The 13,499-nt window shown below is 38.9% G+C and overlaps 1 protein-coding gene across 2 annotated transcripts in view; it reads left to right on the forward strand.

Annotated features, from left to right (window-relative positions):
* The window catches only part of bmpr1bb (bone morphogenetic protein receptor, type IBb), a 50,201-nt gene extending 38,829 nt beyond the window's left edge, over positions 1-11,372 (forward strand). For both annotated transcript variants that reach the window (XM_068706192.1, XM_068706193.1), the window contains 10 exons: positions 5,068-5,227; positions 5,638-5,743; positions 6,099-6,201; positions 7,427-7,523; positions 8,046-8,190; positions 8,563-8,755; positions 8,938-9,235; positions 9,347-9,516; positions 9,723-9,853; positions 10,281-11,372. In XM_068706192.1, the coding sequence (XP_068562293.1) occupies positions 5,068-5,227; positions 5,638-5,743; positions 6,099-6,201; positions 7,427-7,523; positions 8,046-8,190; positions 8,563-8,755; positions 8,938-9,235; positions 9,347-9,516; positions 9,723-9,853; positions 10,281-10,406 (1,529 nt within the window). In that variant the 3' untranslated portion in view covers positions 10,407-11,372. The remainder of the gene's footprint in view (positions 1-5,067; positions 5,228-5,637; positions 5,744-6,098; positions 6,202-7,426; positions 7,524-8,045; positions 8,191-8,562; positions 8,756-8,937; positions 9,236-9,346; positions 9,517-9,722; positions 9,854-10,280) is intronic.
* Positions 11,373-13,499: the final 2,127 nt, after the last annotated feature.

Genomic DNA, 13,499 nt, shown 5'->3' on the forward strand with positions numbered 1-13,499 from the left:
CATGTACAATATGTGCACATACGTGACTGTCTCGTGTGGCAGAGTCCTTTGAAGCCTGTAGGGGGTTAAGAGGGATGAGGCTGTGGTGGTAGGGTGGAGGAGGATGTATGGCCCCTCTGCAGGTTGGTTGTGACCTCCTCAGGGTCAGTGTGCACTCTGGAGACACTGGGGAAGATGTCTCCTTTGAGGAGGTGATTTATATTGGCCACCTGGAGTAACTTATCTCCCTTTTCTCTGATGTCCTCCTCTCTGCCTGTGATGAACTGTCTGTGTGAAGGGCTCAGCTCACAGATTAAATGGCTGTGGTGCTGTGAAGTTGGCTCTGGTGAAACAACCGTGTTAATTGGAACATTTTATGCAGAGATTTTTTTCCTTGTTTTCCTAGACATTAATAAATTTGCCCCGGCAACATTTCTCTCCTAACTTATCACTGCTAATGGTAGTAATTCTGTTTTGCATTGATTTCCAGTTATTTCTTGAATGAAAACCCAAACCCAATATTCTCACAGTATATTTATTGATGTGTCTGTCTGGATTACAACATTAGTAGTAAAGGTTGCGTCACATGTCTGTCTTTAGTGCACAAAACAAATCAAAAGTAGCCGTAGACAATATGAATATTTATCAGGAATTAAAGATTAACAGAGTTTGTGTTTTGTTTTTGTATCAAAGTCACAGGATGGCCAGCATGCTGGTTGTACACATGGTGTGATGAATTTGTACAATATGGGTTGCTGTATTCCATGCCGTGCTTGTTCGCTAGAACAAATCAGTAGAATATTAAGTACAAGTTAATTCATTATGGCTCAAGTTTGTTTGTCCTTTACTCACAATTATTGTCTAAATGAACAACAATTGACAGACAACCCCAACCGTAGGACCTGAGTGAAAACAAGGAAAAGCCTCCACAAAAACTTGCCTCTTCAAGGACAGTCAGACATAATTAGGAGCTGAGAATAGGCAAACAAAGGACACATTTATTAGAAAATGCAACATTAAAGATATACAAAATCATAGATTAAAAGCTGTTGGATAAACATCCGGATCTGATGTGTGGGAATTTCAATGTCAGTTTAGTTCCTGTGTGTCATTAGTATTAACATAGGCGTGACCACAGTCATGCTACCTCTGTCACCATGGAAAACTTTACTGGATGTGTGGAAGGAGGAAGTGTCACAGACCACACTGATAGTGTTCATCTGAAAAGAGATGACAAACATGATCAGGAAGATGACACATGATCTGTCATCACTAATTCAGATACCTTTGCAAAAGCTGAAGCCAGTGAGGACATGCCTAAGATGCAGTGCCACTGACGGTGATGAGCTGTGACTGAACATCTCCAGCTGGAGTAATTTGCTATATGTAACTTCTAATTGCTTCAAGTCTGTGTGTGTGTGTGTGTGTGTGTGTGTGTGTGTGTGTGTGTGTGTGTGTGTGTGTGTGTGTGTGTGTGTGTGTCTAGTTTGTGGAACAGCCTGTGGAATGTGTGGGGGATGCAGATCAGATTTCGGGGTGACCTTGAGTGTGCCTTGTAGCTGACACAGCAAGTCTGTTTGTTGTGTGTGTGTGCGTGCGTGTGTGTGTGTGTGTGTGTGTGTGTGTGTGTGTGTGTGTGTGTGTGTGTGTACAGAGACAAAGGGACAATGAACTATGTTAATTTATTTGTGTGTGAAAAAACAATGGACTTTTGTGGTGTATTAATACTAATAAATCAACTTTTGATTTGAGATACCCAAATCTATTCATTTATTTTTTTTGTCTATCTACTTGCAGGGCCGTCTTCTAATAAATGTAGACTATTTTATTTCTGGATGATTTTTTTTTCCCTTATGAATGTGGCGTTTTTGCGAAGGGAGAAAAGTTCTGTGTTAGTAGAATGTTTGCTAAGCGTAACAAAGATGGCCTCTACCTTACTGTAAGACTCCTGCTAACTTTACATCCTATAGCCTCTTTAATAGTCTGGTGAACACACAGTGACTCTGTAGTAAAAAGGCTTTTGTATACCAAGCAAGACTAAGCCCTAAGTTCACTATGTAGTTAATGTCATTGGATGGATCATTTAGTGGCATGTCAAGTCGCAGACTGCATTATACAATAACATGCTTATTGAGTAGGAGGTGTACATAAACTTGTTGTGCCGTTTGTTATGCAACCAGATATGTGTGCTGCCACTTTGCATACTAAATGTTAATCTGTTCACTTAATGGTTTAAACAAAAGAGAAAACAAATGAGATGCATTTTTTTTATGTGATTTCCCAGGCAGTATTCTGACTGATCAGCTCTTGATCAAGTTGTAGTGTAACATCTCCTCAAGGCTGTAAACTTACACACATTTGTTTTTTTACTCCAAAGCAGGATTCCCCTTCCCTTACGTCAGCTTTCCTGTAACATCTCTCTCCGGAGTGATCTGCCCCTGTCTGCTTTGTTCACTTACTGCCTTTGTAAAGGTTTTAATAAAACATGGCTAATGTGGACAGAATCTATTTGACAGCCTGAATCCTTCATGAAACATTCCCCTCTTGTGTTTTTGTTGGGGGGGGGTTTGCACACTTGCAAAGCAGATGTGATAGACAAACCAAGGCCACTGTGAGGGAGGATCAAAACACCTCCACAAACCTCCCCTCTGACAGAAACAGTAACACAGATTAGGTTGGAAGGACACCGAGTACCTCTTAAAGAATAGCCAGTGGGTTTATACTGTACCACACTCCGATTCAGCGTTTTCGTCATGTAGTCCTATAGAGGATTACTCGTGTCCTGTTTTCAATGGCTGGTTGGCTTTTTTAGGCTGTTGTACTGCCTAGATCTACTTACACATATTACACACAGTCCAAGGAAGCTATTCTTGGATTTTATAGACGGATGGATCGAAGGCAGGGATGTACAAATGTGATGTCTCTGCTTTCGGTTTACAATTACTTGTGATCGTTCTTAGTTATGCAAACTAACTATGCATTTTCTTCACAGATGAAACATCTGTAAAACTGTACAGTTTTATGATATAAATAATTTAATACGTGATCAGAAGAGGAAAGAGAGAGAGAGGGAGGGAGAGGGAAGAAGACACCCATCTAGTGCGGCACAACACTGTTCAGCTTTCTGACCACAACGGTCTTAAGGGATGAGCTGCTGTCTCAACTGGTTTTATTCTGAATGTGTCCACCTTCAGTTACTTGATAGTAAGGATAAAAAGGTTGAACAGTGTATTAATATTCATTCTTAATGAATCATTTAACACCAGGTATTTTTAATCAGATAATTAAAACTTAACATTTGACTATGAGCATTATTGATGAACTACAAATAACCAGTGGATTATTACTTTTATGAAATGAAATGCTCAATAAGTGAATGCGTTAATGTTTAGAAATTCCAGTTGGTTCCCAGTTTTTCCATTCATAATTAACATTTAACTAAGTTAAAGTTGATAAATAAATAACTTAATATGGATTTCCTTTTTTTCAAAGCACAACCTTGGACTGATTCAGTGTTCAGTGGCAGCTGCAACAGTAAATACTTTCAAGGATGAGCAAGTCCAGAGCAATACTATTTATCTCCTGGTTTATGTGAATACACGTGTACTGTGTTGCTGTACTTGGCTTGATTCTGTTTTGGTAATGTGTTTCACTGTAGCTATTGACTGGTGGAAATGTTATTCGTCCTCTCAGGAGATAAACACTAAATCATGCCAAAAACCAATAACCCATATACTTTGCTTTTTAGGAGTTTTGATAACAAACTAATGATGGCTGTACTACCCTGCGCTATTTGGAGATTGATTCTGGGTCGGAAGATACAGTTCAGATCAATCTATTTTGTATAGCCCAAAATCACAAATTTGCCTCAGAAGGCTTTAAAATCTGTACACATGACTACTAATAATAACAGCAGCAGTGGATATTGTAGAATAACAATGATAACAAAAGTAGTAATGGAATCGGCAAGAGCAATGCGACTACTAATAATAGTGATACTACCAGTGGGTGTCAGTCAGGACCACGGCAGGAGGCAGGACCACAGTCCAGATACAACCACGATCCACAGAAACCTGTGAGGAGAGAAAGCACAAAGACTCCTGGGAAGATGCAAAGATAGTAAAGTGCATGAATGGGACATGAATGCATACAGAAGGAGAGAGAGAAGAGGAGAGAGGAGCTCAGTGTTATCCTTGGAAGTCCCCCGGCAGCCTAGGCCTTTAGCAGCATATCTAGGGGCTGGACTAAAGCAGACCTGAGCAAGCACTAACTATAAGCGTTATCAAAAAGGAAAGTCTTAAGCCTACTCTTAAATGTGGTGAGTGTGTCTGCCCCCCGGACTGAAAGTGGAAACTGGTTCCACAGAAGAGGAGCTTGATAACTGAAGGCTCTGGCTCCTTTTAATTGTTAGTATATACAGTATGTTAAGGAGTGACAGTCTCATCATTGACTAGTTCAACATTTAACAGATTTATTTAAACATTTTTGACTTGATTATCAATTCTTTTGACATTAAATTCTGCTGTTGATTTGGAGGATTTGATTTATTGCAGAACAACATGACGAATATCATAAATGAGTTCTGAAAATGTATCTTACACATTTATACACAAGCACTTGTAGACTGGCAGATATGCACGAGCGCGCGCACACACACACACACACACACACACACACACACACACACACAGCACAAAGACTTCTTTCTGGTGAGTACTGTTATTCTAGTTCCAGACTTCATGCAGGTACATTGAGTCCAGTCCAGAACAGCATGGTTGCTTTCACCAGCACATACTGTATTCACACATTCTGTGGATTGCATTGCCATGGTTAAAGTGCCAAGGCAGGCAGAAGTATATAATTCACAAGACCCTTTGGAAATGAGCAGAAATGCTGTTTGGATCCTGTGATTTATTCCGTCTTTAATTTCCCTGAGGTGTATGTGCTTAAGTTTTACCCCTCTGGCTTTCCTGGAGCCAGAAGAGTGACCAGATGTATTGGCCTGATGTTGTGCTAAGTCTAGTCTCTCTCTCTCTCTCTCTCTCTCTCTCTCTCTCTCTCTCTCTCTCTCTCGCTCTCTCTCTCTAGCCAACATGTTGGACACCATGCTGCTGAAAAACGGATGGAAGGGGGGATCGGAGCGTAGGGCAGAGGAGAGCAGCAGCACAGCCACAGTGTCAGCTCAGAACATGCTTCGGTGCCACTGCTACCACCACTGCCCAGAGGACTCTGTCAACAATACCTGCATGTACGGTGAAGCACACACAGATCTATGCTCACGCGCGCACACAGGCAGACTACGGAAATAACTTTCTATAGCAAGGCTATCAAAAGACGCATTTGTATCTACAGTAATTATCAGAGATTAGCTGATTAGGCAGATCCCTCAAGCCCTTTGAGATGAAGGTTAATAACACTTTCATTAGTTGACCCTTCATATTGTGTGTATGTGTTGTATGTTACAAAAATGTAGGTGCACATAATGAGATTTTAAAAACTAATTTAAAAAAAAGATTTGCTCTCAATAAGCAGTTTTAATACTGGATTTAGATTCAATAAAATACTATTGAACCCGAACATCTTCTGTATGAGGATGAAGGCAATGATGAAAAGACTCCAAGGCAATGTTTACTCATATGATGATGTGCATTTTGGCAGGACTGATGGTTACTGCTTCACCATGGTGGAGGAGGAGGAGGAGGGGGGTGTGGCAGTACTCACTGCAGGTTGTTTGGGCCTTGCCGGTTTTGAGTTCCAGTGCAGAGTAAGTCAGATGTGTGTGTTCTGGATATGTGTGTGTATTTCTGCCTATTTCTGTACTTGTCTGTGTATGGGTGTCCTTCTTCATGAGCTGCTGTTAAGCCTTTATGAGCTTTCTTTCACTCACAGCCGCTCTTTATGAGACCTATTTAAATCAGACTTGTCTTGCCGCGCTATCTTTACACACAGTGGGAAAAACATTTGGTATATTGTAGAACTTTCTCATTCGGAGTACGTGTGGCTGTAAATATTCCCTACTCTTCTGTCTTCATCATATATATGTAGAAAGGCTTGTGTTTAATGTGTGTGTGTGTGTGTGTGTGTGTGTGTGTGTGTGTGTGTGTGTGTGTGTGTGATAGGACACGTGGAACGCTCGTTTGAGGAGATCCGTTAAGTGTTGCACAGATCAGGATTATTGCAACAGAGACTTGCATCCTACTATTCCTCCCCTCATGACATCAGGTAAGACACACACTTGTTGGCACAGGTTTTCACACACTGTAATCCTGCCCCACTTGAGGGCCTTTTAGAAAGGGCTCATTCAGGCCACGCTGGGTAGTGATGGGTAGTGACAGTTTAAACTGTTACAAACCACAGTGTGGTGCTGGAGTGAAGTGGCACATGCTGCTCCGGGGGGCAGGAGAGAGAGAGAGAGAGAGAGAGAGAGAGAGAGAGAGAGAGAGAGAGAGAGAGAGAGGCAGGTGAAACGGAGCCTGTAGGCTCGGCTTGTTCTCTCACCCTCTAATGAAAAGGACAGCCTCTCCCCAGGGCCTGCTTGAGTTTCTTGCCTCGGGACGGATGTGAGATATCTGTCCATCTGTTACTCTGCAACACACTAACACACACACACACATTCCTTCTCTCTCATTCCCTTTCTGTCATACAAACTCACCATTACGCTTTCACACAACCTCACACACTTCGTTTTGACCTTCAAGCAAACAGCGTCAAACAAAATAGCCAACTTTTACCAGTTATTTATTATTATATGTTATATATAACACTCTACTCAGCAAAGTTAACACTGAGATGTGAGAACGTTCCAACATTGCAACAACGAAGCAAAAAAAAGCTGTTCCGTGATCAGGTGGGTTGTAAACAAGCCAACGGTTTAGCCTAAGGCTTGAAACAACTTTATTCAGGGGTAAGACCAAAGTAATCAACTTTTTTTTCTCTTCAAAAACGGTTTGCCTAAAGACAGAGCTATCCTTTTCCTCTATGAACTCGCATGGTGTTCATAGGACATTTTGCTGTTCATGCAGTCTTTCTATGTCCACTAGTCCTTCTTTTTGTGTGTGTGGTTCTGTGCACACCATGAAGTGTTTGTGTGCCTGATTGGCAGGAGCGCGGCAGAAAGGCTAGAGTCCCAGAGCTGCTCTAGGCCTCTGGGGTTTCTGTAGCGCTGTCAGTGTGACAACTGATCTGTGGAGTTCAGGAAGGGGATGTGATCGATCACACGCTGTGAGAGTGGGGGGTGCAGGGAAAGGTGAGAGGCAGCTAGGGGAAAAGGAGCTTGTTCATGCTAATGAATATTAGAAAGATGTTGGAGCTGAAAAACAATTAAAACAAATGACTGTCACCACCTATACATCGCCTCTAATTTGACAGACTTTCTATCTCACTTAGGGGTGGTAAGATGATAAAAATGACATTCAATTATTCTGAATATGTCTCCCAATTTCTTTAGATTACGTGGACAGCAGTATCCAGTACATGGCTCTCTTCATTTCAATCACAGTTTGCAGTATCATCCTTGGTCTCATCCTCATTTTCTGCTACTTCAGGTAAGATTGTAGAAGACATCTCATGCATGTGTCAACACATTCACCCTCCTGATGTGTGGACATACGATCCGAAGACTTTTTTTGTGACATTATATGTTATGACTTTTATTTTTCATTTTAATGACCTGTCATTATGCTATGACTTTTTATGATTTCTTTAGGATGTACTAGATTATGACTTTTTATGGCACTTTAATGACATATTATACTATGACTATTTTATGTCAATGTAAAGGAATTACATTAAAACTAAATTATGAATTACACTGACTTTGGGATGGTTGAAATTATTTTTCAGGACGGTGGAGAAAAAAGTCAGTCCTTAGCCTTACTGTCAATACTATACAACAACTTTTTAAAAGTGATTTTGATGACATACTGTCCTATGACATTTTTATTTTTATGAAATTATTAATTTTTTTTGTGGTTAACTTGCTTATGTTTTTTTCATGACTTTTATGTCACACAATGACTTTTTGGACATTTTAATGACGTTAACATTTCATCACCTTTTTATGGCAGATATAAGCGGCAGGAATCACGACCACGCTACAGTATTGATCTGGAGCAGGAGGAGACCTACATCCCCGCTGGGGAGTCCCTGAAGGACCTGATCGAGCATTCCCGCAGCATCGGGTCTGGGTCAGGGTCAGGACTCCCTCTACTGGTAAGAAAAAATAAGTGCACATCTGGCTCAACATCACAAGCCCAGCCCTGATAGAACAGCAATAAATTACTGCATTGTCGGTGATATGGATGAAATCAGAAACAAATTTGACTAATTAATGATGATAATTTGTCTAGAATAATTATGTACAAGCACATTGAGGCAGAAGGCACACAATCTGCCCTCATTTTAAGTGTCTTCCATGGGAGCGCAAATAATAAAAAAGGCAATAGGAAAGAGTGTATACCACACATTTGTTGTTGCAATGATGAAGTTCCAATACTCAATATGTCTATAAAGAATGTTTTTAAAAAGTGTATCTAAAGGCAATAATAAACCACACATTCTTTTTTTTGTAATACCTGTTGTCAGGTGCAGCGCACAATCGCCAAACAGATTCAGATGGTTAAGCAGATTGGAAAAGGGCGATACGGAGAGGTCTGGATGGGCAAGTGGAGAGAAGAGAGAGTGGCTGTTAAAGTCTTCTTCACCACAGAAGAAGACAGCTGGTTCAGAGAGACTGAAATATATCAGACCTTCCTGATGAGACATGACAATATACTAGGTAAGGTGATATAAGTGGAGTGTGAAAAAAATTTAAATAAAATAAGGACTAACTTAAGTATTGCATGTGTTTCTGTAAAGACAGAGGGCTTAAATTAAGGTAAACCCCCTTGGAACTTTAATGTTAATATTGAGCAAATGTTTTTTTTGTTGTTCCTGGCATCCCTTCTTTCCAACCCCCAGGATTTATAGCAGCAGATATTAAAGGAACCGGCTCGTGGACTCAGCTTTACTTAATTACAGACTACCACGAGAATGGATCTTTATACGACTACCTCAAGTCCAACACCTTAGACGTGAAGGCTCTGTTGAAACTGGCCTACTCTTCCATATCAGGCCTCTGTCACCTGCACACTGAGATCCATGGCACACAGGGCAAACCAGCCATCGCACACAGAGACCTGAAGAGTAAAAACATCTTGGTAAAAAAGAACGGATTCTGCTGTATAGCAGACCTTGGACTGGCTGTCAAGTTTAACAGGTACCACATACATCTTTGATGTTTGAACACTCATTTTGATAGAGTTTTGGAGTATCTTGGACATTTCTTGAAATATCTTTATTCCATTTCTGTTTCTTGTCCCTGTCTCAGTAACACTGACGAGGTGGATATACCTCCCAACCTACGGGTTGGTACGAAGCGCTATATGCCCCCTGAAGTGTTGGAAGAGACCCTGAACAAGACCCAGTCTTTTATAATGGCTGACATGTACAGTTTTGGCCTCATTGTTTGGGAAATGGCCCGACGTTGCATTTCTGGAGGTCAGGAAAAAAAATCATATAGCACATTTTATTACACATAAACTCATGCTTTACATTTAAGGTCAAAATACATGAATATAGATACGAGCGTAAGAACATTATCAGCATAATAAACATAAATAAAACACTCCATCTCTCTCTTCTTTTTTTTTACTTGATGTTTTCTAAATGATGATGCTGATTCCCACATCTGTTTTTTTCTGAAGGCATTGTGGAGGAGTATCAGCTGCCCTATCATGATCTTGTGCCCACTGATCCATCCTATGAGGACATGAGAGAAGTTGTCTGTATTAAGAAACAAAGACCTTCATTTGCTAATCGCTGGACTAGTGATGAGGTATTTATAAAGTGTTTCTATACCCCTTTCGAACAATGCATATTTTTAAAAGTCTGTATATGTGGCAATGGCTTTACTAATGTTTAGGGAATTATCTATACATGTTTTATAGAACAATAATAAGCCATTAAAAACACTTGGGGTTGCCAAGTTGGTATATATTCTCCACATTTATCCCTGCAGAGCATATTAGAAAGTGAGTCAGTCATGAGTCATGGGTTTCTCACATATCCAAAAGCCAGGAGTCGTTCAGTTATACTGCAAATGGTAATAAGTGGTCAATACTAGATTAATTGAAGTAGTGTTCTGACTATTTAAAGTGCTAGATAAAAACAACATATTGGTCTTAGAAGTGCTCTGACATATACATCAATAATCAATTTGTAAGTATTGTTTTATTGTTATTTATATGTACACATGTCTTCAGTGTTTACGGCAGATGGGAAAACTGATGTCTGAGTGTTGGGCTCACAACCCGACCTCTCGCCTCACAGCCCTGAGGGTGAAGAAGACCCTGGCGAAGATGTTAGAGACCCAAGACATCAAACTGTGACAGAGAGTTAAGAGAGATGCTCTCATCACCAGAGACTTGCCACTGGCCAATAAAAGAAAGGTGGGAAAAAAGAGACTGTGAAAGATAGGACAAAGGAAACCAACAGCGAGGATGAGTGATAGAGATAATGGTTGACAGGGAGCCAGAAAAACGAGAGGCAAAAGATTTATTATGTCAGGGGAGATCCTCCCGCCCAGTCTATGAGCCGCCTCTGCCTCAGACCAAGTGTTCGGGTTGTGCTTTCTGTGAAAGCTGAGTGGTTGTCAGGTCCAAACTGCCCAGATGGGCAGCCAGACAGGGACCATTGCGGGAGAGGAGCACTAATATCCCTCTGCTTAGTTCTTAACAGAGGAAGCCTCTGCTCTGCCCTTCTAAAGCCATATTGCAGTATTATATGTGCAGTCTTTTGTACTGTCACAGCTGTCTTCACATTTCTTTTTTGGACTCAGCAACTGTCAACTCCATCCATAGTGACTGTCATCCATCAAAATAAATGTCTAATTCACGATCAGTGACCTCATGGTTAATGATATTATTATTATTATTATTATTATTACAGAGTAAGACCAAAATTATGATAAAACATGTCCAGCAGAAACAGAGTTTTCTTTATAGTGTTCATATGCACATTTTATATTAATATTAAAAAAGGACCTCTGCATAAAACACTTGTCATCGACGAAATTTGTGAATTTTTGAATGTCCTTCAGAACTGAGGCTGAGGCTTTGCTCTCCCTCATTGTCTCTTCTTTCCACTCACAATTCACTTGCATATAATTTAGCTGACATCTGTTGATTGCCTTGCTGGATGTTAAAATGTGTATTTGATGAATTATCTGTGTACAGAATATGTCCCGTCCACTCTACCACTATGGCATGTGCCTTATTTAATCTGTACATATGTATTTGATGAGTGTATGAGTGGATCTGGATAACATTCCCAAATAAAATGACTATGCATCTCGATGGCTTGTCTATTTATGTCAAACATATATACAATTTTTCAACATGCGTTTTATTGACATGCATGTTGAATAAAACGCATGCATGTTTTATAGGACTTTTTTCGACATGCTATAATATTACTTTTTTAGGACTTTTTTCAACATACTAAACTATGATTTATTACTCTGACTATAATATGACTTTTTTCGATATGCTATACTAAGACTTTAGTATAGCATGTTATGACTCGACATGCTATAATATGACTTTTTGACATGCTATAATATGACTTTTTTATGACTTTTTTCTCACTTTTTTCAACTTGCTATACTATGATTTTTTTGGACATGCTACACTATTACTTTTTTTTGCTTCTTTCGAGGTTACGACCTAATGCTTTTTTTTCTACTTTTTTCGACATAATATACTGTGACTTTTTAATAACTTGTTTTCGAAATGCTATACTATGACTTTTTTCGACATAATATACTGTGACTTTTTTTTAAACTTTTTTCAACATTCTATATTATGCCTTTTTTCTACTTTTTTGACATACTATACTATCACTTTTTAATGATACTTTTTGTTTTGCATATAATGTACTATGACTTTCTTTCGTGTACTATACTATGATTTTTTTTTCTATACTTATACTATGACTTTCTTTTTACTTTCTCCGGCATTCTGAACTATTGCTTTTTTCTTACTATGTCCTTTTTCAACATGCTATACTGTCATTTTTTTCCAACTTTTTTTTGAAAAGTCATACTTATTTTGCCTTTATGCCTTTTTATGACATGGCACACTATGACTTGTGATTACATTATTTTCACTTTATTTGATATGCTATACTATAACTGTTTTATGATTCTTTTTAAATATGACATACTATGACTATGACCATTTTCACAAGCTCAGCTCTCATAAAACAGTAATAAATGGCTGAATTATCTCATACTTTTACCATGGGCTAGATTATATGGATACAAATCAGTTTTCTGCTATTATAAGAAATATAAAACAAATTGTATTACTATAAATAATATTCACATTGATTTTGAGTGCAATAAGCTCTCTCTTCCTGTCATCCCTTCTTTCCAACCCCCAGGATTCATAGCAGCAGATATTAAAGGAACCGGCTTGTGGACTCAGCTCTACTTACAGACTATGGATCTTTATACGACTACCTCAAGTCCAACACCTTAGACGTTAAGACTCTGATGAAACCGGCCTAAGTACTTGTACATATCAGGATTTATGGCACACAAGGCAAATTGGCCATCGCACACAGAGACCTGAAGAGTAAAATCATCTTCAAAACAATGGATTCTGCTGTGTAGCAGACCTGTGTAGGCCGCCAAGTGTAAAAGGTACAACATACATTGAACACTCATTTTAATATAATTTAGGAGAACCTTGGACATTTCCTAAAATATATTTATATATTTTCTGTTTCTTCGCCCTTTCCCAGAGACACCATCGAGGTGGATATCCGCCTTAAAAACCCTAAACAAGACCCAGTCTTTTATAATGGTTGACATGTAGTTTTGGTCTTATTGTTCCGGAGATGACCCGACTTTGCATTTCTGGAGGTCAGGAAAAAAAATCCATCTTTTTTATTTTATTTTGCACTTAAACACATCTATACATGTCTAGATGCTTCCTTAACTTTTAAAAACGAGGCCTATTTGCAGGCCTCAGCTCGAATAAAGATAAGAAATACCTAATTAATTGTATAAAAAAATAAAATAAAATAAAAAAAAAAAAAATAAATAAAAACTTTTTTTATATATTTTTGAGATGAGAAAAATCATGGAACTATCAGAATACATGTTACTGGTTCACATAAGATAAGGATGGAACACAGCAGAACTTGGAAAACTCAAAAGCTCGATCTTGAAAAACAGCACTTTTAGGGTATTGTTTTTTGGAAAGTATGGGTATCCAAGACTTTTAATATGCTGGGCTCTTAGAACAACTGATATAGGCTCTATATACACAGCTATACATAGATACAGTGAAACATTTATGAAATATAGAGCATTTCAAATTAGAAAACTGATCAAATACTCCAATATTTGAATAAAAAAGTATTTTTAAAATTCAAAAACACTCTATATCACTTCTATGTATCACTCATGATGTTCA

The sequence above is a fragment of the Cebidichthys violaceus genome, unplaced genomic scaffold (genome assembly GCF_023349555.1).
Source record: "Cebidichthys violaceus isolate CVI_PGR_0920_01 unplaced genomic scaffold, fCebVio1.0.p SCAF_12, whole genome shotgun sequence".
Taxonomy (NCBI): domain Eukaryota; kingdom Metazoa; phylum Chordata; class Actinopteri; order Perciformes; family Stichaeidae; genus Cebidichthys; species Cebidichthys violaceus.